General features: G+C 44.3%; 1 protein-coding gene across 1 annotated transcript in view; it reads right to left on the bottom strand.

The window, feature by feature from the left end:
• Positions 1–501: 501 nt before the first annotated feature.
• CNNM2 (cyclin and CBS domain divalent metal cation transport mediator 2) overlaps positions 502–21,643 on the bottom strand; it is a 113,603-nt gene continuing 92,461 nt past the window's right edge. Inside the window, 6 exon segments of the mRNA XM_039708835.1 lie at positions 502–4,141; positions 6,360–6,544; positions 10,126–10,191; positions 12,510–12,603; positions 15,478–15,647; positions 17,725–17,862. Of these exon segments, the coding sequence (XP_039564769.1) occupies positions 3,932–4,141; positions 6,360–6,544; positions 10,126–10,191; positions 12,510–12,603; positions 15,478–15,647; positions 17,725–17,862 (863 nt within the window). The 3' untranslated portion in view covers positions 502–3,931.

The raw sequence follows: 21,643 nt of genomic DNA, 5'->3' as shown, positions 1-21,643 counted from the left end.
ACTATACATGACACACGTTTGGAGCAGAAGTAGTGAGCAGAGGGATCTGCCCTGTGGAGGTTCCTCTCCTGGTGCATCTGGATGGGGGAAGCACCTTTTCCTGCCACACCAGTCTTGGGGCCCCTGCCCACCTGCCAGCCCGGACACCCTGCCAGCATTCCTCACCCCACTGTGGGATAACCCATCCAGAGCTCCTCCAGGGCAGCAGTCTCCAGCTGCACTGGGATTTCAGGGAGTGGACAAGCTGGGAATAAAACAACAAGCACTTTGTAAACTCCAAGGGGTCTGAGCTCGCAGCACAGTGTGGCTGAGGCTGGTTTGCTAAGCCCCCCACTGAGCCCCTCTCCTCTCAGAATTAATGTGCTTCATATGATCTCCACATCACCAGAGTCAGTCTCATTTGGAGAAAGATTCTCACTGGAAGGCAAGAACATTCCTTCACTCTTTACAAAGATTTGGCAATACACAGAATTTAAAAAAATAAATCATAGTTACAACAGATTCAGGTTCATTTTGTTTAAAGGAAATTCAACCAACAGGAGTGTAAAAGTTATAATTCACAGTTGTGCATTTAAGATATTAGTGTTGAAAACCTCACTTCAAAGAACTCTTGTGCAAAATTGTATTGACAGTAGAAACCATGGCTAGATACCCTCCCAGCCTCCCCCAGCCAACAGGCCATCATCCACCCTGCTGCCTGCACCCAGAGGCAGACGGGCGAGGGGAACAAAGGCAGCAGCAGGAGCTGACATAGGAAGATGCAGTATCCTTTCCACAAGTCAAAGCCTGGCCAAGGTCTGAGGTCAAGTCCAACGATTCCCAAAGCCACCAGCTGGTGCCCTGCTCTGTCCTCGTGGCACTGCAGCACAGCAACCAGGCGCCCCACGAGGCAGAGGGGGCAGATCTGCTCGGGCAGGACACCCCTGCAAGGGCAGGGCTCCTCTGCAGGCAGGAGAGCCAAGCCCTGGCATCGGCAAAGCCAACGCTCAGAGGGATCCTGAGCTGGGCACGGGGCTCCTCTGCTGTGGTGCTTCCCACCAGGAGGGCTGGGAACCCCTCGCATCTGTTAAACAGTAAAACTGTAAATACCCTGAGAACAGGGAGATGGGATTTTTTCCCCTCCAAGGAGAGGACCATGCTTTGTTCTTCAAGCTAATTAGTAGTAGCAGCTCCTAACCCCTCTGGGCCAGGTACGTATTTCCCATATGAAACACATCTATAATCAACTATTTTTATGGAAATTAAGTAAAATTACTTCACTTTCCATTATTTGATCTATACAAATGATGAAAAACGGTCATGCAAAAAATTGCCTGCAAATTTTGGAACAGTGCAGCATGGGCAGAAGCAGGAGGTATTTGCTTTGGGATCACATGGCTTTGGTTGGAAAAATTTGCGCTTTTTTTTTTGCCTTTTTCTTTTTTTTTTTCTAAAAAGGGAAACAGACATTGAAACAAATCCTTAACCTGTCATAAGAAGCAGAAGTCAGATCCAGTGAGCAACCTCATCCTGGAGAGAGCTGCCTTGACTTGAGCCTTGCCTCCTTTGGCAGGTTTGACAAAACGGATACTGCATCTCAAGTTCACCACTGTGTCAAACACTTCCAACACACTTTTACATTCAGCAACACTAGATAAAAACTGGCGAGGTGAGTCCCTCGCCAAGAACAAACGCTGTAACATCTGGACATTTTGCTCTGTGAGAAAGGTGCAATATTGGCAGCTCTCTGGGCAGGCACAAGGCTTAGGGCAGCCCATGATGCTGCCAAGCCACGTGCTCTCAGCAGTGCTGGTGCACATCAGAGCAAGGGTGGGATGGAGGCTAAGGAAACACTTTTGGATGGGAAAAGTCAAAAAGCTACATGTGAGAGCAAGGCTTTGGAGGGCCTGTTTCCTCCTCACTGCATGCACAGGTTGGATACTATGCAATTTCTATGCCCCTTGCAGGGACTTCATCCTCGTGGGTGGCTCCCATCGGGGTGGACAGCAAAAATTAGGGCTGCTTTATGAAGATGGAAAAGAGAGGAGGAGGAGGGAGACAGGCAAACCCAACTGGCTCTGACACCACACTCCAATTCCCATGGGGAGATCCTGTAATGGAATATTGCACCTTTCCAGCCACCAGTCACACAGACAGACCACGGGAACTTGCAGCAAGTGCCTTTCCCAGCCCGTGAGCAGGAGAGACGGGGCAGGCCTGCAGGCACAGAGAGCTCTGGCAGTTGCATTTGGGGCTGGGGGCTTCTTTGGATGTCCCCAAAGAGATTATCCACGTGTAAAGAAAGGGAAATGCTACATAGCCAGGGGCCATAGCAGGGTCTTGAAGCAGAGAAACCACAAAGCCTGATTTATCAATCCAGATACTGATGTTCACATTTTGTTTGAGACAGCACTGGAAGAGGACTGCGGGGTTGACTTTCTTTTTTTATTCATTTGAGGACTTAAGACTCCATCTGTGGAAATGGGTGATGCACAACTGCCATAGGGTGCCTCTTGCTGGCACCCAATCAACATTCAGGTTTTTGGGGTGGAGGAATTGGTTTCTGCTGCCCAAGGCAGATTTTGCCCTGCACTGGTGGCAGCTGGGTGGGAGGCTCTCTGCTCTGCTACCTTGGTAATCCCTACAATGGCTGTTAAAAGGGGCAAGAGAGAAGGAAATGCACTGAATCCACTCAAAGGAATGAATGTGGCTGGGAACAGCCTGGAAATGAACCTCTCTGAATCCCTGAAGTGCAATACACTCGCGTCTAGAAAGTTTTGTCAGCTCTTGGAGAGGAGAGGATGGTGCTGGCTCCTCAGCAGTGCCCATCCTTGCACTGGCAGAGGTTTACTGTCACCTGGAGCATGTACTTTGGCTGTAATTGTAGCAGCATCTTCTGTGTTAATATTAGAGATTACGGGGGGGACAGGGACTGATGTTCTGATACTCAGCAAAGGCTGCACCATCTGCTCTGGCCAAGGTAACTGTGCGCAGACCACTACAGCACGGGAGTGCTCAGAGACCTGGCATCTCAGGGTGCACACATGACTTCACCATGCAATTGTCAGGAACATCAATGAAAAATCACCCAGTTACTTCACTGGAATATCACACCCGGCTTTCATTTCACGTGACTGCAGTTTTGCTAATTAATTCCTTCCCCCCAGTATCGTCTTCAACATACACAAAGGTTTTGGAGGTTACAAAACTAAGTGTAACAATGCTTTTGCCTGTTTAACAAAGAAACTTTCTGAAATTTGAAACATTATTAAATACCAAAGTAACCACTCCTTCCCTGAAAATTAACTGCAAGAATGTAATAATCCTCATCTCTTGGTCCTCCAGGTGGCTGAAACTAGAGATTCCTTGAAGCTTGCTCCTTCTTAGGACACAAATAACATACAAGTACCAGTTACTAACTTTTTCAACAGGGTAACAAAAAGGACCACAGAGGGGTGAGAAGAGGCCTAAGGACATTGGAGCCAATTCACAAAACCATGACAGAGCCCATTTGAGGTTCATGAGGGACAGAAACAATTTAAAACTCTGCAAAATACTTCTTAAAAACATGATCTCTCTTGAAAAAATAATGGAGGAGCTTTTAAACTTCCCCATATGTGTTTGAGGAGGAAAAACCCAACAAAGATCAAAAGTACAGATAAAAAATAAACATAATTCTACTTTGCAAGAAGAATTCTCATCGTTCTCAAGGGTGGCTCACCATTCCCAAATTACGTTTGGGTCTTTAGTCTCTCTTGCTCTTTGCTCCTTTCTTCCTGTTTCTTCCTCTTCTGCTCCCAGAACGGACGCAAAAGTCTTTGGTCTCAGAACACTGGATGCAGCAGTGTTGCAAGCACACACTAACGGTGTTCACACTCGGGGAGGAGGCAGGAAGGAGCGAGGGCTGGTCCTGCTGAGGAGATGGGATGGGTGGGTTGTGGGGAGTCAGCTCCTAGATGGCTCCTTCACTGTGCATACTGTGGTTGGGCTTGTTGTGAGTCACACAGTTCTGCTCATTCAGCAGGTTTGCTGTCTCGTCTGGCAAACCATCGTGCAGCTCCGTAAGAGTCAGTTCGATTTTAGTGTTTTCACTGTCCGAGGACTGAGGTGTTTTGTCCATCCGGGATGCCATCAGGGCATTTTGGTACTGCTGTCTTGAGATCTGCTCCAAGAACAGGGAAGAAACAAAAGAAGTCAATCACACTTCTATGCCTCCTGTGGAGCACACTGAGAAGATAAAGTTTCCTCCCTTTCCAGATCACTACACTTTACCTTCTTTACCTGTTTCCATAAAACATCCCTGCGCTTTGCAAGCCTAGAGCATCCCAGCTCAACACCCACAGCATGGTGACATTTCCAGGGAGGGTGGAAGAACAGTGCTGTGCAATCACCATGCTGTTCAAAGGCAGGGATTTATTCCTATGCAGAGATTTTTAAATCAGACCTCCATTTTCCTCCAACCATGCACACCTTTAGGACCAGAACCAGAGATCAGTGAAGTCTTTCTCCCAACTTCAGTGAGCTCCTGGTGAGGCTCTAAGTGTCCCTATAGAGCCAAGCCAGCTCTATAGTACAAGTGTAAAGTACAAGCATTCTATAGTACAAGTATGAAGTACAAGCATTCCTGCTCTTGTCTAGGCCAGCAAACACAGCAGGAGCTACAGCCTTATACATAGGACATTTGAGTCTAGGAAACACTGGGATGCCCATAGAGATGAGTCCAAATTAGCAACCCATGAAGTTTTCCACTGGTCTCTGCAAGAGCTGTCTGCACTCAGCAGAGCAGTGATGACAAGAGCTGGCCTAGAGCACAGAGTGCCACTGCCCACAGTGCCCCAGGGACAGGAAGCCCATAGCCCCTGTAGATCTGCACTTGGTGGTGGAGGGCAGAACTCCTCCTGGAGCCACAAGCAATCAGCCCTGTGAACTCCTCCAGGCCAACCTTCTCAGCCAGGACAGGCAGCAGGATGCACTGGCAGCCCCATGAGCCCACAGCAGTGGGTGATCTTGGCAGGCAGGAAGGTGGAAAAGATGAAATGACTTTTAGAAAACTGTAAATTTCAGTAGCAACACAAGAAAGGGACTGGAAATGGACAGAGTCAGATGGACCAGGTCACAACTCCAAAAGCAAAATTCAAACATGCATGAGCAGGTCACAATCCCAGTTTTACAAGGTATTAATTGAATGAATGACCACGTGGCACAGTGAAAACGCTGATGTTGAGTACTCTGACCTATGTGTAAAGCAGAGTGATGCAAGAAGAGGTGTGCAAGTCTGTCTGCAGAGATACCAGGACAGTTTAACATTCATTAGCCTCAGTATGAACACAGTGAGATTTGGAAGGACTTCACATAAACCAACATAGGGTGAGCAGCTGCTCTGTACAGCAGATTAGCCATTGAAATCTGTAGTGAGACTCAACTGCCCAGTGATAAACATCTACTGATGTAATCCTTGAAGGATTGAACCATTGACCAGTACACTTGCATCTCAAAGTTTTGACAGCAAGACTTTACTCTCCTTTTAAAATTTGGCTACAGAATACTCAGCTTAGCATTGTAGTATGTCTAGCCTATTCCACACTCTTAACTCTGAATTAACTAACAGAAGTTCACAAATCACTTGAGTTGCATACAAACAAACTGTGAACATGCACTTAATTTAAGAAAAGCATCAATGTCAACTTCTGGCCATGGGACATCAGCTTCCCTGGACTCCCAGCTGGGCTGGAATTGCTGCCAGCATTATCTGTTCCTCAGCTCAGCTAGATTTCTCTCCCACAGGACTCGCACACATTTCAGCGTGGGATGCTCCATGCTGGGGGACAGAGCTGTATTTCATGCAGCAACTCACTGGTAGTATGAGACATGAGCCTAATACATGTGAAGTTAAGATAAAGAGAAATGTCCAAGACTTCTCCAAGCAGAAGAAGGATGGCAAATCGAAAAGTAAGATCAAGAACCCCAAACTGAAACCAAAATCAGAAGTGAATAAAAACTGCAACCAACAGTAAATGTGTCATCCTTTAGAAAAGGACAGTCTGATAATGAAGGGTCTCCATTTCAGATGGGTCCAAAAGCTTCTTGAGGATAGGTTTGACTAAAAGCAGAGAGGTTATTTTTACAATATTTCCTCAAAGGACCTGAAATCCAGAAAATTATGTGACCAGCCTACTTACAAGTCCAAATGAGAAGAACAGTGAAGACAAATCAGTGGACAGCAGATATTGGAAAAAAAGTAGTTTAAAGTAACTTTAAACAGCTGCTTTCATAATGCTATTTACTCACAGAAGAATTTAGAGGGAATTCCCTTCCCCAGGCTCTCCATCCTACCAGCCAAGCCCGACTTTCCAGCAGGGTCTTTCCAGTTTTTTTCCTACCTTGACAAACTGAATGTCTGTGAGGGCTTTCACTGAGTAGTCTGGAACATACACTTGGAGGAAGGAGGCGTTCAGCTGGTTGTTGCTGCTCCCCAACGTCGGGGTCACGGCGTCGATGCGATCGCTCCGGTTTAAAGAGTCTGAGTGATTCAAGCCACAGGGCCGAGGTGGAGACTTGTTTTCAGCTAAGAAACAGGCAAGAGCAAGAGATTTCTTAAATCAAGTAGAAAACTTTTAAAGTCACCAGTTTTAAAGGGACATAGTAACTTGTGATGTAGCATAAATAAACAGCAAATGCTTAATCCATTCATAAGTGGGTATGTGGCTAAATGACCAAATTATCCTGAAAAATGGTACATTTTCAGTCCAGAGCTGGTAGCCAGCATCACTGAGTGTGCCCTAAACAAACCTGTACTTGTTTATGCTGCAACAGACATGCCCTGAGAACACAGCGCCTCAGCTGATGAGCAGAAACTACCACAGAAAGGCAACCTCCCAAAGCTCCCTTACAGGAGCTCTTGATAGTCAGACCATGCTTAATATATTTTTTTTCTTAATCACTGTTACTTTCATCCACAATCAGTCCCGTCTGAACCTTACCTCCTTTTATTTCATCTGACACCTACATATGCCTTGTTCCCTCAGCTAGGGCAGACACTTTCAATAGGAGTAACAGAGTCCTCAGTGGACCAGAGTACAGTGCACATGACAATTCAACATTTCCTCTCAGTGGCAAAACCTCAATGAAGGAAAGCAAACTCCATGCCAGCCAGTGACACAGACAGAACAGTCCACACTACAGAGAAAAATCTGTGTCCAGGAAAGGAGAACACTACAGACATCATTTTCCACCACAGGCCTTTAAGTCCCGCAGGGTTTCACTGAAGACCTCGCAGCTGTCCCCTGTGAGTGTGACTGGACAGTCTATCCAAAACAAACGTGCTTCTGGGACACCACAGACATTCTGCATCCACAGCTTCCACCCACACAGTGACCCAGAAGGCAGCAGGGCAGAAATACATCCTAAGACAGGGCTGCTCCCTGGGCACACACACAGTACATACTGATCAAAGAACTGTCTTTGGGACCAGAGAATTTTTGAATATTAATGCACTCAAAACTCATTCAGCCAGCTCAAACTCAAACTTGATGTAAACTATGCTACTCATCACATGATACCCATTCTCAAGCTGAAAGATCATTTTCATGTAATCTTAAGATACAAAGTCTCTTTGAGCAAATCAACAAAAATCCCCTTAACAAGCTTTTCAAATTTCTTTTTGAAAACTTTACATATAATTTTATTTATTAAAAAAAGCTGAAAACCTCCCTTAAATTTAACCCTACCTCTGCCACCTAATCACTAGAAATATAATATCTCCTTGTCCATATGACTCAGCCTGTTCTACATCTCTGAATCCAGCCTTTCCTATACCTTACACTTTACAATGCAGAATTGTCCTGATTCTTATTCCCACTCAAAATCCTTCTGATGTTGTCTTTCTTGCAATTTTAAAAAGAGGAACAAAAAAATACAGGTTCTGACAACTCGATAACTTCCTGGCCATTTCTGCACCATGGAATTAGTGCAGGTCCCTATGGCAACACCAAGTGCAGCTTAGGGGGAAGCACTCAGAGCCTTGCAAGGTTTTCCTTTGTACCAGCCTGCCAACTTGAAAGCCACAGCAGGCTGCAATAACTGCTGCCAGGAGCCAAAACTCCACCTGCACATGGGGTTTGATGCTGAAATTCCCACTGCAGAACAAGGAACTGTGAAGGTTGGATGAATTTGTCCTCCTTCCCACCTGTACACACAAAATATGGCTGTGTGTGACAAGAACAGCATCACTGCTGCTTGGGATAAAGGCTTCCACCTGGAACAACTTTACACTATGTGACTTGCATCTGCCTTGTCTTTCCACCAGGGACCTTACAGTACATTATAATAAAACACAAAGGATATAGAGCAACATGGCAAAGCATTATAAGAAAAAAAAAAAAAAAAGGGAGAGGTGAGACAAAAGGACAGAACAAAAAGATATGATTTCTAAAAATGTGAGGGAAACAACATGATTTCTGGATTGCATTCCATTCAGGGAGAGAGAAGAGAATGAAGAGGAAAGGGTACAGAAAGAACAGATGATAAACACCAGGCAGGTCCATGTTAGAGCTTCTCTACCCAGGTTTTCCCACATTCCTCACCTTTCTAAAGAGGGGATAAAGAACACAAGCCACAAGATGGACATCAGTATAAGTGTATTATGAATTTGTGTTTAAAGAACAGAATTATTTTCATAAGCACCCCACAAAAGGTCTGAGTTTCATCAAAACTGGTACCATGTTGCCACAGTGACCAGACTTACACTATCAGCTCCTTACAAAGGAGATTGTTCCCACTATTATTTTCCCTTGTTAATTTTTTTTTAACGGGGGAAAAGCTATGAAAGTATTCTTGGCATTTATAATGGAAACAACCTGTGCAAAGTGTATATTTATTTGTAGAACAGAAAAGGAAAAATAAAAGTAAAAATAGAAGAGCTGGCAAAACAAAAGAACAAAGTGAAGAAAGATAATCAAAGTTGCCAAGCTTAAAGGAGAGCCATAGGTACTTCCATCAAAGAAAGACTAAATTTCTCCCCCTTCTTTGGTGTTTTGCAGCAGGAAAGTAACAGGGCAGGAAAAAAATCCCGTGCAAGGCAACAACCTGTAGTTTGCTCAGAATGTGCATGAAGATAAGTTAGAGACCAATGATGAAATACATTTTCTAAAGTTAAATAAAGATGGTGAAATGCAGGAAGCAGATGGTGAAAGTGTATAAAATGCATTACATGTATTAATGTTTAAGAGATGTTTCACTTAAATATGCATATTATTATCTTGTTTGCTTTTAGTTCTGGGGAAAGATTAAAAAAATAGAAAAAACTTCAAAAGGAAGACATATGCTCACTGTGGCCCAAACTATTTTAGGATTCTGCTTTCCTACAGACTTTCTTGATGGGTTTCCATTTTTCCCAACCATTCCATGCATGCAAGTGTCTGCTAAACTCAGTTCTTGATGCTTCCCAATTTACAATCTCTCAACCACATCTCAGAGCTCTTCTTGGCCCAGTTTGTTCCCTTGCTGGTCTCTGTTCTCCAAAGGAATTTCTGTGCCAGTCAGCTTGGTGATACAGCAAGGAAAGCACAACAGGAACCAGAAAGTCCTCCCACAACCTTCTTGTACATTCCATTGCAAATCCATCCACTCAGCAGATCCCTGTGCTGGTCCCTGGCATTAACCTCCCTGAGAGAAAACTCAAAGCTTGCCAGGAATTAAAATGGCCAGACTGTATGCAAACCATAGAATTTACCCATATGAGAATATAAAATACTTTCATTAATAAGTTTTCCTTTTATGGCAGTTTAGTAGCATACATTCTTCTCTGTCAGATGCATTTTCTTCAGGATTTTTTATGCCCCAGCTTGGGGAAGAATACATTCTTCTAAAAAATCTCCCTCCTAATTTTCCGCCAGCATCCATATGAGAAAAAAAAAAACAAGTACTCATTACCAAGCACATTTTCTTAAACATGTTTTTAGTTCTTCCCATTTTGATGACTGACCAGTTCCCAAAAACAAAGGTTCAGGATACCTACCTGTGAGGCACAACTCTGTGCTGGACTTCTCCCTAATGAGCAAAGGGGTCAGACAAATACAGACTGCAGCTGACTTTTTATGGCATCAGGGCAGTCACAAGAATGGTGAAAATAGAAGCATGCAGATTTACCTGGAGAACCTGCTGCTAACAACTCTGTTCTGCTGACAACAAAGGTACGAGACAGGGACAAGGGAACTAGAAGAGGGAGAGAAAAAGGATGAGATCACGACCAGAAAGGCGGCAGCTATCCACACTCGACAGGGGAAGGAGCCAGCTGACAAACTGACGAACTAAAACCAGCAGTGCAAATCAACTGTGAAAAAGCAAAGGGTTAAAACAAAAGCAAAACCAAAAAACGCAATCAAATTTAGAAATAAACCAAAAAACAAGACCAAGGAATTGGAAGGAACTGCTATTTTAAATGACTATCCAGCACCAAATAGTCCATCAAGGTACGCTCATGTTTTGAAATAGTTCAAAAGGAGAAGTGGTGCCCACTCTAGCCTGGAAGGCAAGAATTAAAACAAGCCAGAAAACATTCAGGGGTGCTGTTCCTTATGGGAGGCAAATAACAAAAATAAAATCAAAAGATAATTCATAGTTCTTCAAGTTTCCAGTAAAATATAATGTAAGGCTGTGATTCTCCAAGTTCATCCCTGTTGGGATGGGTATTGCACTGCTCACCATTACTGCAAATCCCTCCCCACCTGCAGTTAAAGAAAAAAAGCTTCACTCTTTTCTTAGTTTTTTTGTTTGATTGGTTGGTTTTAGTTTGGTTTGCTTTACTCCACTGTTAGTGGCTTCATCTTCCAAGTGAGGAGAGCAAGCATGTGTTATTTATTTAGGACCTACAGAAGAGAAGGAGTTTTCTTTTATTCCACAATAACTTATACTTTCCCTGAGCTTTCCTGTCTACAGAGAGCAACAGGAACTTATTTTTATGAGCTGATCTCAACAGAAATCTCTGAACCTGGAGGCAAAGCCAACAAAATGAGGGATTTGCTACAGGTTAAAAAAAAAAAGAAAACAAAAAAAACCCCAAAGCCAACCAGTTGAAGGTAACTTCAAGATTGGCCGAGATTACTTTACAATAGTGCATATTCGTAAGTGCCACATGGTGAAATTAAAGATGGATTTCAGGGCATATAAAGAGGAGACCATTTGACCTGATAGGACTTGGGGCAACTGGAATGGTTGTGGGGAGGGTTAGGAACATAAAAAACAACCCAAAACCCAACAACACATGAAAACATTCAAACTGAACAACACTGGCAAAACAGAGATGCCACAGGTGATTTCCAAGTGTAAGTCTGGTAGAAGTGACCATGCCTGACCACCCAGACTCCATGCCTGGCCCATATTGCAAAAGCTGAGGGTATGATGCAGTTTTACATGTCTCATGAACATGGCTGCTATCACTGAGATAAAATCCAACCAGTGTTCTGCATGCTTTAAAATCTCCTAAATCTCAAAACGTATAAGCTACTGACTAAATTGAAGTGCACATAATTAAGGAATTAGTCTTGTCTGTAAAAGTGAGCTCACAGAGGTCCAGAGAACTGCTGCTGGTTGTAGAGTCTAACAAGGTTACACTCATGACTCACAAAACCATTTCCATTTCAGCACAATTTGATAATGTACATACACACAGGTACACACATGTAAAGGAGCACTCCTGAGTGTACAATTAAAACAAGCTGCCTCTCAAGTGGAATGTAAACCCTGCTGTGACAGGACACAATTTCAGCATAAGAAACATCTCTCCCTGGAGTTGAACAAGTGGCTTTGTGTCAGCAGAAGACCAACACCAGCTCCAGTGCCCCAGCTCACCCAGCAGGGCTGTACATTTCCAGCTGAGGTCGAGACCTACATGGTGACACTGCTGGCAATAAAATACATCACCAAATGCTGAAATGTGGCTGCAATAATTGATGGATTATATGAGAATTCCCTGACCTGTGCCAGTGAGGTGGTGGCTCATGTGGCTACCACTTGTGTGCTGGTAGGTGGCTCACACTCACCCTCAGACACCACCTTGTCCCCCTTGCTGATTTCTCAGGTACATTTCCACACAAGCTGACAGCAGCAATTGCTTTTCTGGCACTGCTCCATCCTTTCTCTCCAGACAGCTTTAGGCACAAGAGTGGCAAACAGAACCATCCTCAAACTAACCGGGTGGTTGCTCCTCACACCACTAGATGTCCCTCTGCCACTAATTATTTATTCCCGTTAATTCACTCCCTGTTACCCTGCCATGAGCAAAACCACAAAGCTTTCAGTACCAGCACATCCCTTGCTAAATTCAGCACTCACATCCTCGGGAGCTGGCAAACCACTGCCAGCTGCTGGGTCCTGGAGTCAGTGCCCGCGTCACCACCGGCCGGTCCCCCCCAGGGACACTGAGGGGGGACACTTGTGCTGGCAAGGAGGTGCCAATGCCATCAGCCCCACAGACACAACAGGGCAGGACTGTGCAGGAGCTCAGACTGTTCCAGAAGCAGAAGAGGACATACCTGGTGATGCTGTGAGGGCCATCACCCCATAGTAGGAAAAAGCACCAGCTTCAAACTTCATCCCCTCTTTCCCAGCCTCCACTTCCACTTTCCCCTGTTAAGGAAATGGAGAGAGAGCTGCAATTAAAAGGGACCATGGGTGTCAAGGCACATGATCAGACCTGAGCCCTGAAAGATAGTTTTACCTGACATCCCTAAGCAGTGTCATGGTCCCTGCAGTTTGTAACAGTGACAGACCCTGAAGGGCGACAGGCATTTGTCCCCTGAGCTACCCTGCTCTTTGATGCCTTGTGGCCAGCAGAAGTCTCTGCAGAGGAGCAGGATCAGGATCACCACACAGCTTTGGTTGGTACTACTGCTCTGCTACAAGTTGCCAGGCTGTTTTCCTTTACTGCAGAGTGAAAAAATACTCCCCCAGAAGCACAATAAGCTTAAATGTAGCACCATCACCTGGGATCATGAAGCACCTAGACATTTTGGGGAACAGCTTACATCCATATAGAATTCCCTCTAAGACAAACACAGGGAGGGAGATGGAGACAATGTGTCAAGAGGCTGGCTGCCTGATGAGACTCCCACAGAAATAAAGCCTTTATTGCTGAAGGAGCAGCCCTGGGGCTACTTTGGTCTTCTTAATTTCCAGCAGTATTACAGATTTCAGTACCCCCTTAAGATCCTGCTCTTTTGCAGAGTCTTGCCTACAAAAGACCCTCAGTGCTTCCCAAGTTGTATAAAACTACACTACCATGCAAGTACACCTGTTTCTGATGTGGGCTCAACCAAATGTAGAGCATTAAGTCCTAAACAGGACTCCAGAACAGAACCCACCACATCAAACACAGCTGTAAAGCATCCCAGTCCCTCTGGTACACAAGTAGCCAAAAATAATTGTCTTTTCAGTGGGGCTTGTTTTTCATGTTCACCCATCCTTACTGCACTGTTTTCATGTTCACCCATCCTTACTGCACAGCACACCACTGCAGACAGAAGAGATCTCATCCAGCTTTCAGGCTGAACTAGACAAAATTTGGAATTTCAGGCAAACAACATAATTACCTGCAATGCTTTTCTCTGGCTAAGTTGGGAAGGGGAGACGGACTGTGCATCCCAGGTGTACTAAGACTGAACATCATCTGAACACAACTGGGTGAAAATGAGGCCAAAAAGTAGAATTTATTTCTAAGTGTTTATTTCATTAAGCCCCACTTAAAATAAATAATCATGCCTTTAAATTTACAGTGCTGGACAAGGGCAGAGAAAGGTGATAATGAACTCAACTTGCATAAGCCTCAACACCAAGTCAATTTATCTATCTGTCCCAGATGAGAAAAAGCACAAAATCTGCCTAGCAGGAAAAGAGTGCACTCACAAATCCACTTTCCTGCTATCACAAGCAACAGCTTCATATAAATCCCTTTTAAAACCAATTTCACTCTATGAAAAAAAGTAGCTTGTTTCTTCATTATAAGCCTTCCAAAAGGTTCCATTTTGTCACCCAGGCAAAGACTGGGTACACACAAGAAGAATATACATTTACTTGTTTACTGGCATGCATTTACTGTGAAGGCATTCTTGGTCCCTCAGTGTGAGAGAATAAGTCCAAGTCCATTTAAATAACAAAAGCAGAGTATTTCTCCCCTCTTGATCCTGGCAGAACCAACCTTGTTGCCATTTTTGTAGTATGTATTCACTGCAACACTCACTTTTCCAAATGCATTATAGACCTGGCATGTTGTGTTTGCTAAATATTTATTGATTGCAAAATAGCACAGGAAGAACTGATTGTTCTTTTGTATTCCCATGTCCTCCATTTACATCTTAGCAGCATTACATCAGGAGGATCATCTTGCCTTTGGAATATTTCAGATTCTAACAATTCAGCATGTAAGAAAGAGCACTTAAAGAGCTACCAGTGGCTCCTCACACTCTTGAAAAAGAATTTTTTAAAATCAGAATTATGTTGAATCTACAATTCCACAATATAATATCCCAGTGCTCTCATAGCTGTTTATCACAGAGTGTTTAAACTCATGTCCTCCCCTTTTCTATTTTAAAGGCCATGTTAGGATTTCAAGTCCTGTGTTAAAATTTCAGCTACAATGCCTGTGCTTTTACAACCAAAACTGATTTTCAGTTCTGCAGGACAGAGAAGAACCTTTCCAGAAAAATCGGTCTGAAAGGACTATTCCTGTTTAAATGGTGCTAGACAGAAACTAAATTTCTGTGTAAAGCTTTATCTAAACCATCCAACCATTCCTGACTAGTAACAAAACCTGGGAGATGCCAGCCCTGGAAGCAATCCTGAACAGAACACAAAGAAAACAGTCCTCCCACACCACCCAGGGCTCCAATCTAAAAGCCACACAAGTGCAGGGATCTTAGGGGTGGATAAAGGCTTGGATGGCAGGGCTCCCAGGGTCTGCATTCTGCTGGGCTGTAGCAGGAGGTGACATCAGTTCAGTAGATGGCACAAGGCCCCCACTGAAACTTGTGCTTCTCACTATACCTCAGGTGCAGACTTCAAAACCGCAGAAAAACGTCATTTCTCTAAACCACCAAATACCCCCATGCCTCCTTTTGCAAAAGGAAAAGGCACAGCAGATAAAGTATGCTGGCAAAATTCCTATGATGTGGCATTTTCTGCAGCCCTATTTTCCAAGCAATGCCAATAGGGATCTTTTTGCACTGTCTCTCCTTGGGATAGTGAAAGCTTAAGTAACTTTTTGCAGATGACTGAATGTGGGAAGTGCTTTCTATCCTTCACAACTGGTTTAACTGAGGGTGAAAGGAACTGAGTGAGCTCCTCAAGGCTGGCAAGGACATAAAGGAGGCAGGAGCAGTTCCCAGGAGCCATAGTTCCCCTCCCATGTTTGAAAGAAGACAAACTTCAGCACCTGAAAGAGGTATAGAGGGGGATATATCAGGATATAAAAGGTTTTGCACATATCTACACAAGCACATGTCTGACCTGTAAAATGAGAACAAAGTAGTCGACGGGCTTGTTTCGCTGGTAGAGGTAGTGTTCTGGGGCTTTCTTGTTCTTCTCGTCGTATTTCAGCTCCTGGATGACGTTGGGGTGTTTTAGCAGCCTGAGAAGGATCTTCTCTGACATCTGGGATGGACCAAATGCTTCTACTTCTACAACACAAGATACAACTTGGCATTACACCTCATATGCCTGGCAAGAAGTTAGCAATACTCGTTAATAAGCATTTGCCTATAAAAGACACACAGATGCAGAGAGGTCCATTATGGAACTGCAGGCTTCCTGTCTTTTGAGACTGTTAGATTTGTAAAGGGGGGGGAAACACAGTAACACCCCAACTTTCATTACTGAAGCATTTTTCAAAACAATCAAAAATCATGTCTTCATCTGAAAGGGAAAAGAAAAAGATGGTCTTCCCCTCTTGAGACTTCTGAGTCACGAAGTTGTATAAATGGAAGAGCTTTACAGTTGGGGCACAGAGAACCTCTGAATTTTTTTCCTTCCCTAAAAGCTATCGAAGTCACTGCATTTATTGCACTTTATTAAAATAAAATCAATCAATTAATTAATTACTGCTTGGAGCCTATAAAGTTGCTCTAGAGAGATGTTCTACACAAATAAGACACAACTGGGGCTGCCATGGTTCATATGGGAAGAGTTACTCAAAGTGAGTGAAAGTATAGGTCAGTTCAAGCAATGTGGGATTAATGCCTGACACACAGAACACAATCCCTATCCATTTGATCTTCAGTGTTTCCAACAGGAGCTGTTTGAAGCAGAAAAGCTCATCCTTGTGTGGGAGAGGTAAGCCATGGATGACGAGAATTACACATGCAAATTGATAAGCTTTCCCAACACCTCATTTCAGAACAGGACCATTAACAACAATCTGCTAAAGATGCTATTCTCAATTTAGAACAGAGAAACCAGAACTGTAGCTTTCATCTTTTTTAGCAGTAGCTTCACCAACAGACCTGTATTTAAGCTACACAATCCTTTCATCCACAAAACAAGTAGAGAAGCAGCACTGTAAGACTATGCCTGTTGAGCAGGTGCTTATGGAACTCCACCAAGTCTTGTACACTACATGAACAATGCCTTGCTTGCTGTTAAATCCACATCTTCCTGTTGAACTGCTTCCTTTCACCAAGGACATGCTCATGTGCATGTAGGGAGTCCGAGCCTTCTAAGGAATTACTGCCCCTCAGCTGAGATGTGATAACCGATCATGTACACATTTCTTTCAAGTCACAGAGGCAAAATAAAGTGTGAAGACAGACTAGGAGCATCTAGGCAGGCAGTTACTGCATCTTAGAGGAGGGGAAGTACTAACTTCCAAGTGGAGCTGGCAAACTTCAGACAAAGCAACTTTATAATTTTCCACCCATGAATGTATGTTGAACATGGCAGCAAAAGATGACCATCTGAAAGGCCTGCATGTGGCACGTCTTTATACATCAAAGAGAGACAGCACAAGCAATAAGAAGGCATTTTTCCACAAGCTCTCCTGTTTAAAGGCCTCATCTCTGAGGTGAAAGGACCAAGTTTACGACGAAAGGCAATACCAGCCGCAAGAAACCATTCAAGGCCCTGGTCTCTCTGCCAGACTGCCCACCCAAGGGCTAAAACATCAAGGTGTTCTGGGATGGAGACAACTGTCCTCTGAAACCTCTGAAGTCATCAACGGAGGTCACACAAGCCAGACAGAAATCCATTTTAAAGAGTACAGTTCAACCACCTGTGCAGTCTGCATTTTTAAATGTGTCAGGAGAGTTTTTCACTTGGAGTCTTAAAGTCTCACGCAACAGGTTTAGACCTTCCTGCAAAAAGTCCAGCATCTCTTTCTGGAGAAGGCACCAGAGTGCAATTACAGCCAGCTGGCCAGTGGTATCGAGTCCTCTTTGCTTTGTTCCCTGAGCTCTTCCTAATGGGGTGTCGTTAATCTGACGGACTCTAGACATGCAGTGCGGCACTTGGCATTCATCCTTACCTTTCAGACCAATTTAAAGTTACTGGTCCACCCCTGGTATATGTCTCAGAGGGTTCATGCCGACACTGAACACAGGAGAGGAGAGAATTTAAAAAGAAAAACACAACAGTGGCATTATTTGTCACCCCACAATCCAGCCTCCCTTCCCGCCTGCACTGTCCCACCCACCTCAGCGGCCTGTGCTGACAAACTGCCTCGAGGCTCTGGCACGATCGCAGAAGGAGATAACCCGCACTTGCCTGTTGCCAGGAACCGGTGCATTGCCAGGAGGAGCTGCGGTGATATTTTAACCTTCATCTCGCTGTCTGTCTGCTTGAAGGCAGAGAAGTCCTGCTTCCTGTCCCGATGAGCTACTTTCTTTTTCGTCTTGTTATCAGCTGGGGAAGGGAGGGTGGGAGAAGAAAGGAAGGAAGCGATTTCTGTTAGAACGGGGTTCAACAAGAACCGCGCTGCCTGGAGTCAGCCAGGGTGGCCACGCGGAGCACAAGGGGCAGGCAGAGCCCTCTGCAAAGCCCAGTTCACCACCACACAGCCCAAAGCACAGACAATCAGGAGCTGTGTGGTCATGGGACCCTATCCTGCACAGCCAGGCCTTTGTTACATCTCTGTCACCCAGGGAAAGTCTCTGCTTGCAAACACCTGACTGCAGAGCAGCCCTGCATGTTACACTTCTGGTGGGGAGAAGTCCTGCTCAGTACTAGTGAACATCAAAAGGTGGTGTTTTACAAACATAGCTGGGATAGATGGTTTTTACACATACATTCCTTAGAAAATTCCCAGCACATACACAGAGGAAATAGACAATAACTTATTTCTTTTGCTGTACCATTGGCTTCAGTGACTCTGCACAGCTGTGGCAAAATCTACATGCCTTTGGCTGAAGTATTCCCAATGGCTGGTATATGCAGTTTCTTTTGTCCTGTCCAAACTTCAGCAAAAGCTGGCAAGGTGTGTAGCCTGCAGGTGGGAATCTCTGGCCACTTAGAGGCACAGAAGCCAGAATAAAATACAGAATGGCTTCAGAAATTCAGATACAGGTTTTTGCCTGCTAGTGATCCTGGGCTCCTGGACTCCTGTGTCTTAAAACAGCCTCTGTGGTGAGGAATCTCCATTTGTGATGAGCAATATGAAAGACACAAACAACCCAGGAATTACCATCCACCCCCTGAGCTGATACCCCAAAATGTTTAGGAAACCAGGCAGGTGGACAGCTATGGATATGCTGGGGTATGGTATACATCAGTTCCAGAGAGAAGAGGTCTCTGCTCAGATGGCAGGGTGCTGCTCCTCTCTGGTGACACCACCTGTAGGGTGGCAGTGGCTGTAAGCAGCAGAATGCTGTCAGACAGCTCTGGGCTCCACAGAGTGCAGGAAACCCAAGTGTTGAGGCAATTCCTGCGAGCCCCTCAGAGACGAGACACAGTTCAGGTTCTAGGGCCTTTCAGGGGTAAGATCCTAAGAATACTGCAGCTCCCTGTCTATCAGCCCCTCAGTCAACTGGTGTAAAATGACTGGGCTTCTGAGGGACTGCAGGCAGCTCTGGCACGTTGATTCATGGCACAGGATTGGGCAGGCACACAAAGAGCTGTAGGTGAAGCTGACACTGAAACTGTACTTACTTCCAGGTGCTTGCTCAGATTTTGAGTTATACATGCAAAGATGATTAAAGTGATGCACTGGAAGCCACTGAGATCTGGAGCCTTTTACAACCTTTATATGCTACAGACTACATAAGGCTCAGAGTGGCTGAGTTTGAGGCTTGGAAATGCACAAAACTGGTAATTTACAGGCTTCTAGGTTTTCCCAAGTCACCCAGTCTTTTAGACATGAGTACCTCTAGATCCTCAGCTTCCCAGGAAGCTCCAGAACTCCCCTCCACTCCAGGACTATCACAGACTCAAAAGCAATGCTGTGCTGACTGAAATTTACCTTCTTGAGATATCTCAAGTGTATTCTGTGAGCAGTGCAAATCAGAAAGTCTGAGATACTTGTTCCCAGGCACATGGAGAACAATGATGACCCATGTCCTTTTTCTTCTTTGAAAGCAAAAGCCTCTTACCCTAGTAGTGCTTTACACAAGACTTGGACTACATCAGGGACTGCAGTTTCTCTTCCAAAAGCAGGAATAGAAACCACTGAAGGGAGTGGCTACAGACTAAAAACAATCCCTGCCTTAGGAATATAGCTTGAGACAGACCTTATCTGTACTTGCAGTTAAAGGAAAGATGCATACCAAAGCAATGGAAAATTAATAGCGAAAAAGTCGCCTAGAAGCTCTCACTAGGTCCTACCTCTTGTAAGAGATAAGAAGACTAAAAACTGCTTTTTTCTGAAAAGCTCAGAGAATGTTATTTTTAAAGCACTGTATCTGAGGTGTTTTCTCACAAGGAGCTCCATCACTGCTCTCTTTAGGGAGGCAAAAATCACAAGTACAAGTGTTTGCCCTGGGACAGGGAAATATCTCTGTGCTTTCCTTTGAAAGAGCTGTAACACTGCAGGCTTCACACTGCACTACTGGTACCTGAAAACAAGACCAGCATCACACAGTGGGAAGATGCCTTAAATCTTTCTGTCCATAACACTCATCAAGTGAAAGACCCAGGCTCTAAATCAAATGATGGACAATTTCAATTCCTCCTATTTTTTTTCCTTGGCAGCTTATCCAAAAATCTTCCCTCAAGAAAAACTTTACATGGTTATAGCAGAGCCACATGGCTTAAGCATTATTGGCACTAGCATTATCTCGGCTTATTTTTGCAAGGGATGATCTCAAATTGTTCTTTGCTATCCAAACAACTTTTGAGCTTCTTTTAAGACATGAGAACCAAGGACTGGATTGTGACCAATGTAATTGAATCTGAAGCAGGTATTTCCTGTCTGTCCTTTCTCCGGTAAGTCAGATGGAGATGCGGGCACTGAAGTTCTCTTGGCATGCTGAAGAGATGTCTGCTTACAGAGAGCTGAATGCTGTTTGCTTCTGCAACACGAACAATGAGATGCATAAGGGATACTCTCACTACAGCTTCTGCTGAGAAATTAACAAATATTGCAAACATCTTCAGTAGGTTCTGGGAGTATTTAGACTTCTCCTTCATAAGCAACAAGCCTGACCATGAACTCTGGGCTGAAGTAGAGAACTCCAGACAATGAGTGGTCAAAACAAAATTTAGATTGTGATATCTCTTGTAATAATCCTAGACTTTGATGCCTGATGCATAACATGATGAATTATTGCATAAATTTCCTTGAAGGAGCCTGCTTGGACTGGAGACAGCTACAGAACAGGCAGTTCAAACCTCAGATCACTCATCCAGTTGGAGAGGCAGGCAAGTTAACAGGCACTGCAAATGCACTCAGGCAATTTCTGGGGAAAATCCTTGTTCTCCTCCTGTGCTTTTTGTCTTTAGGACAGAGAAGACATCTGCAGTGAGCTCCAGACAAGACAAAGAGATGATGAAATTAATCTTCAAGCAGAAAGAGCTAAGCCACCAGTCAAACCTGGACTGGAAAAATGAACAAGCAGTCTGTGCAGTCTAACACAGAACATACAGCTTTCTCCCTTGCGCCTCTGAGAAAGTTGAGAAATGCTCTCCCATCATGGTTAGAGTCATGGCAGCACAGGACACATTCCTGTAGTGTGCCAACCATGAAAAAATGCTACAACTTTCCAGTACTAAGAGCCAAACACACTGGCAGCTCTTCATCACGACATGGCCTGGAATGTGTCATGTGTCATGACAGAAACATCATCTCTCCACCCCTCCAGCATCCCCAGTACAAAGTTTCATTCTCAGAAGTACTCAGTCTACCCTGATCTTGATGAGTCAGACATATTTAATAATTTTTCCTGCTCCCAGCATCTCTGCAAGCCACGGCACAACAGAACCACATGAAGACATACCACACATTCATTTGGACCCCTACAGAAATTCAGCTGCAGAGTTCAGCAATGAGAACAGTTTTCAGCAAAAACTGTAAATATACTATTCCTTCCACCTTAACACAGTTCAAATGTTTTTTCATGGAAACAACAGAAAGGCACAGCTCCAACACCAAGGTCAGCCATTTCATCGAATTTCAAGTTTCCATCAAAGCAAAACAAAACAATTCTAAAACTTCAGAACAAAGTGTAACAATACTGCCAAAATTTTTCAAAAG

Source organism: Passer montanus, unplaced genomic scaffold, assembly GCF_014805655.1.
Source record: "Passer montanus isolate IOZ18808 unplaced genomic scaffold, ASM1480565v1 scaffold21, whole genome shotgun sequence".
In the NCBI taxonomy this organism is placed as follows: Eukaryota; Metazoa; Chordata; class Aves; order Passeriformes; family Passeridae; genus Passer; species Passer montanus.
This window is presented reverse-complemented; position numbering and strand designations above follow the sequence as displayed.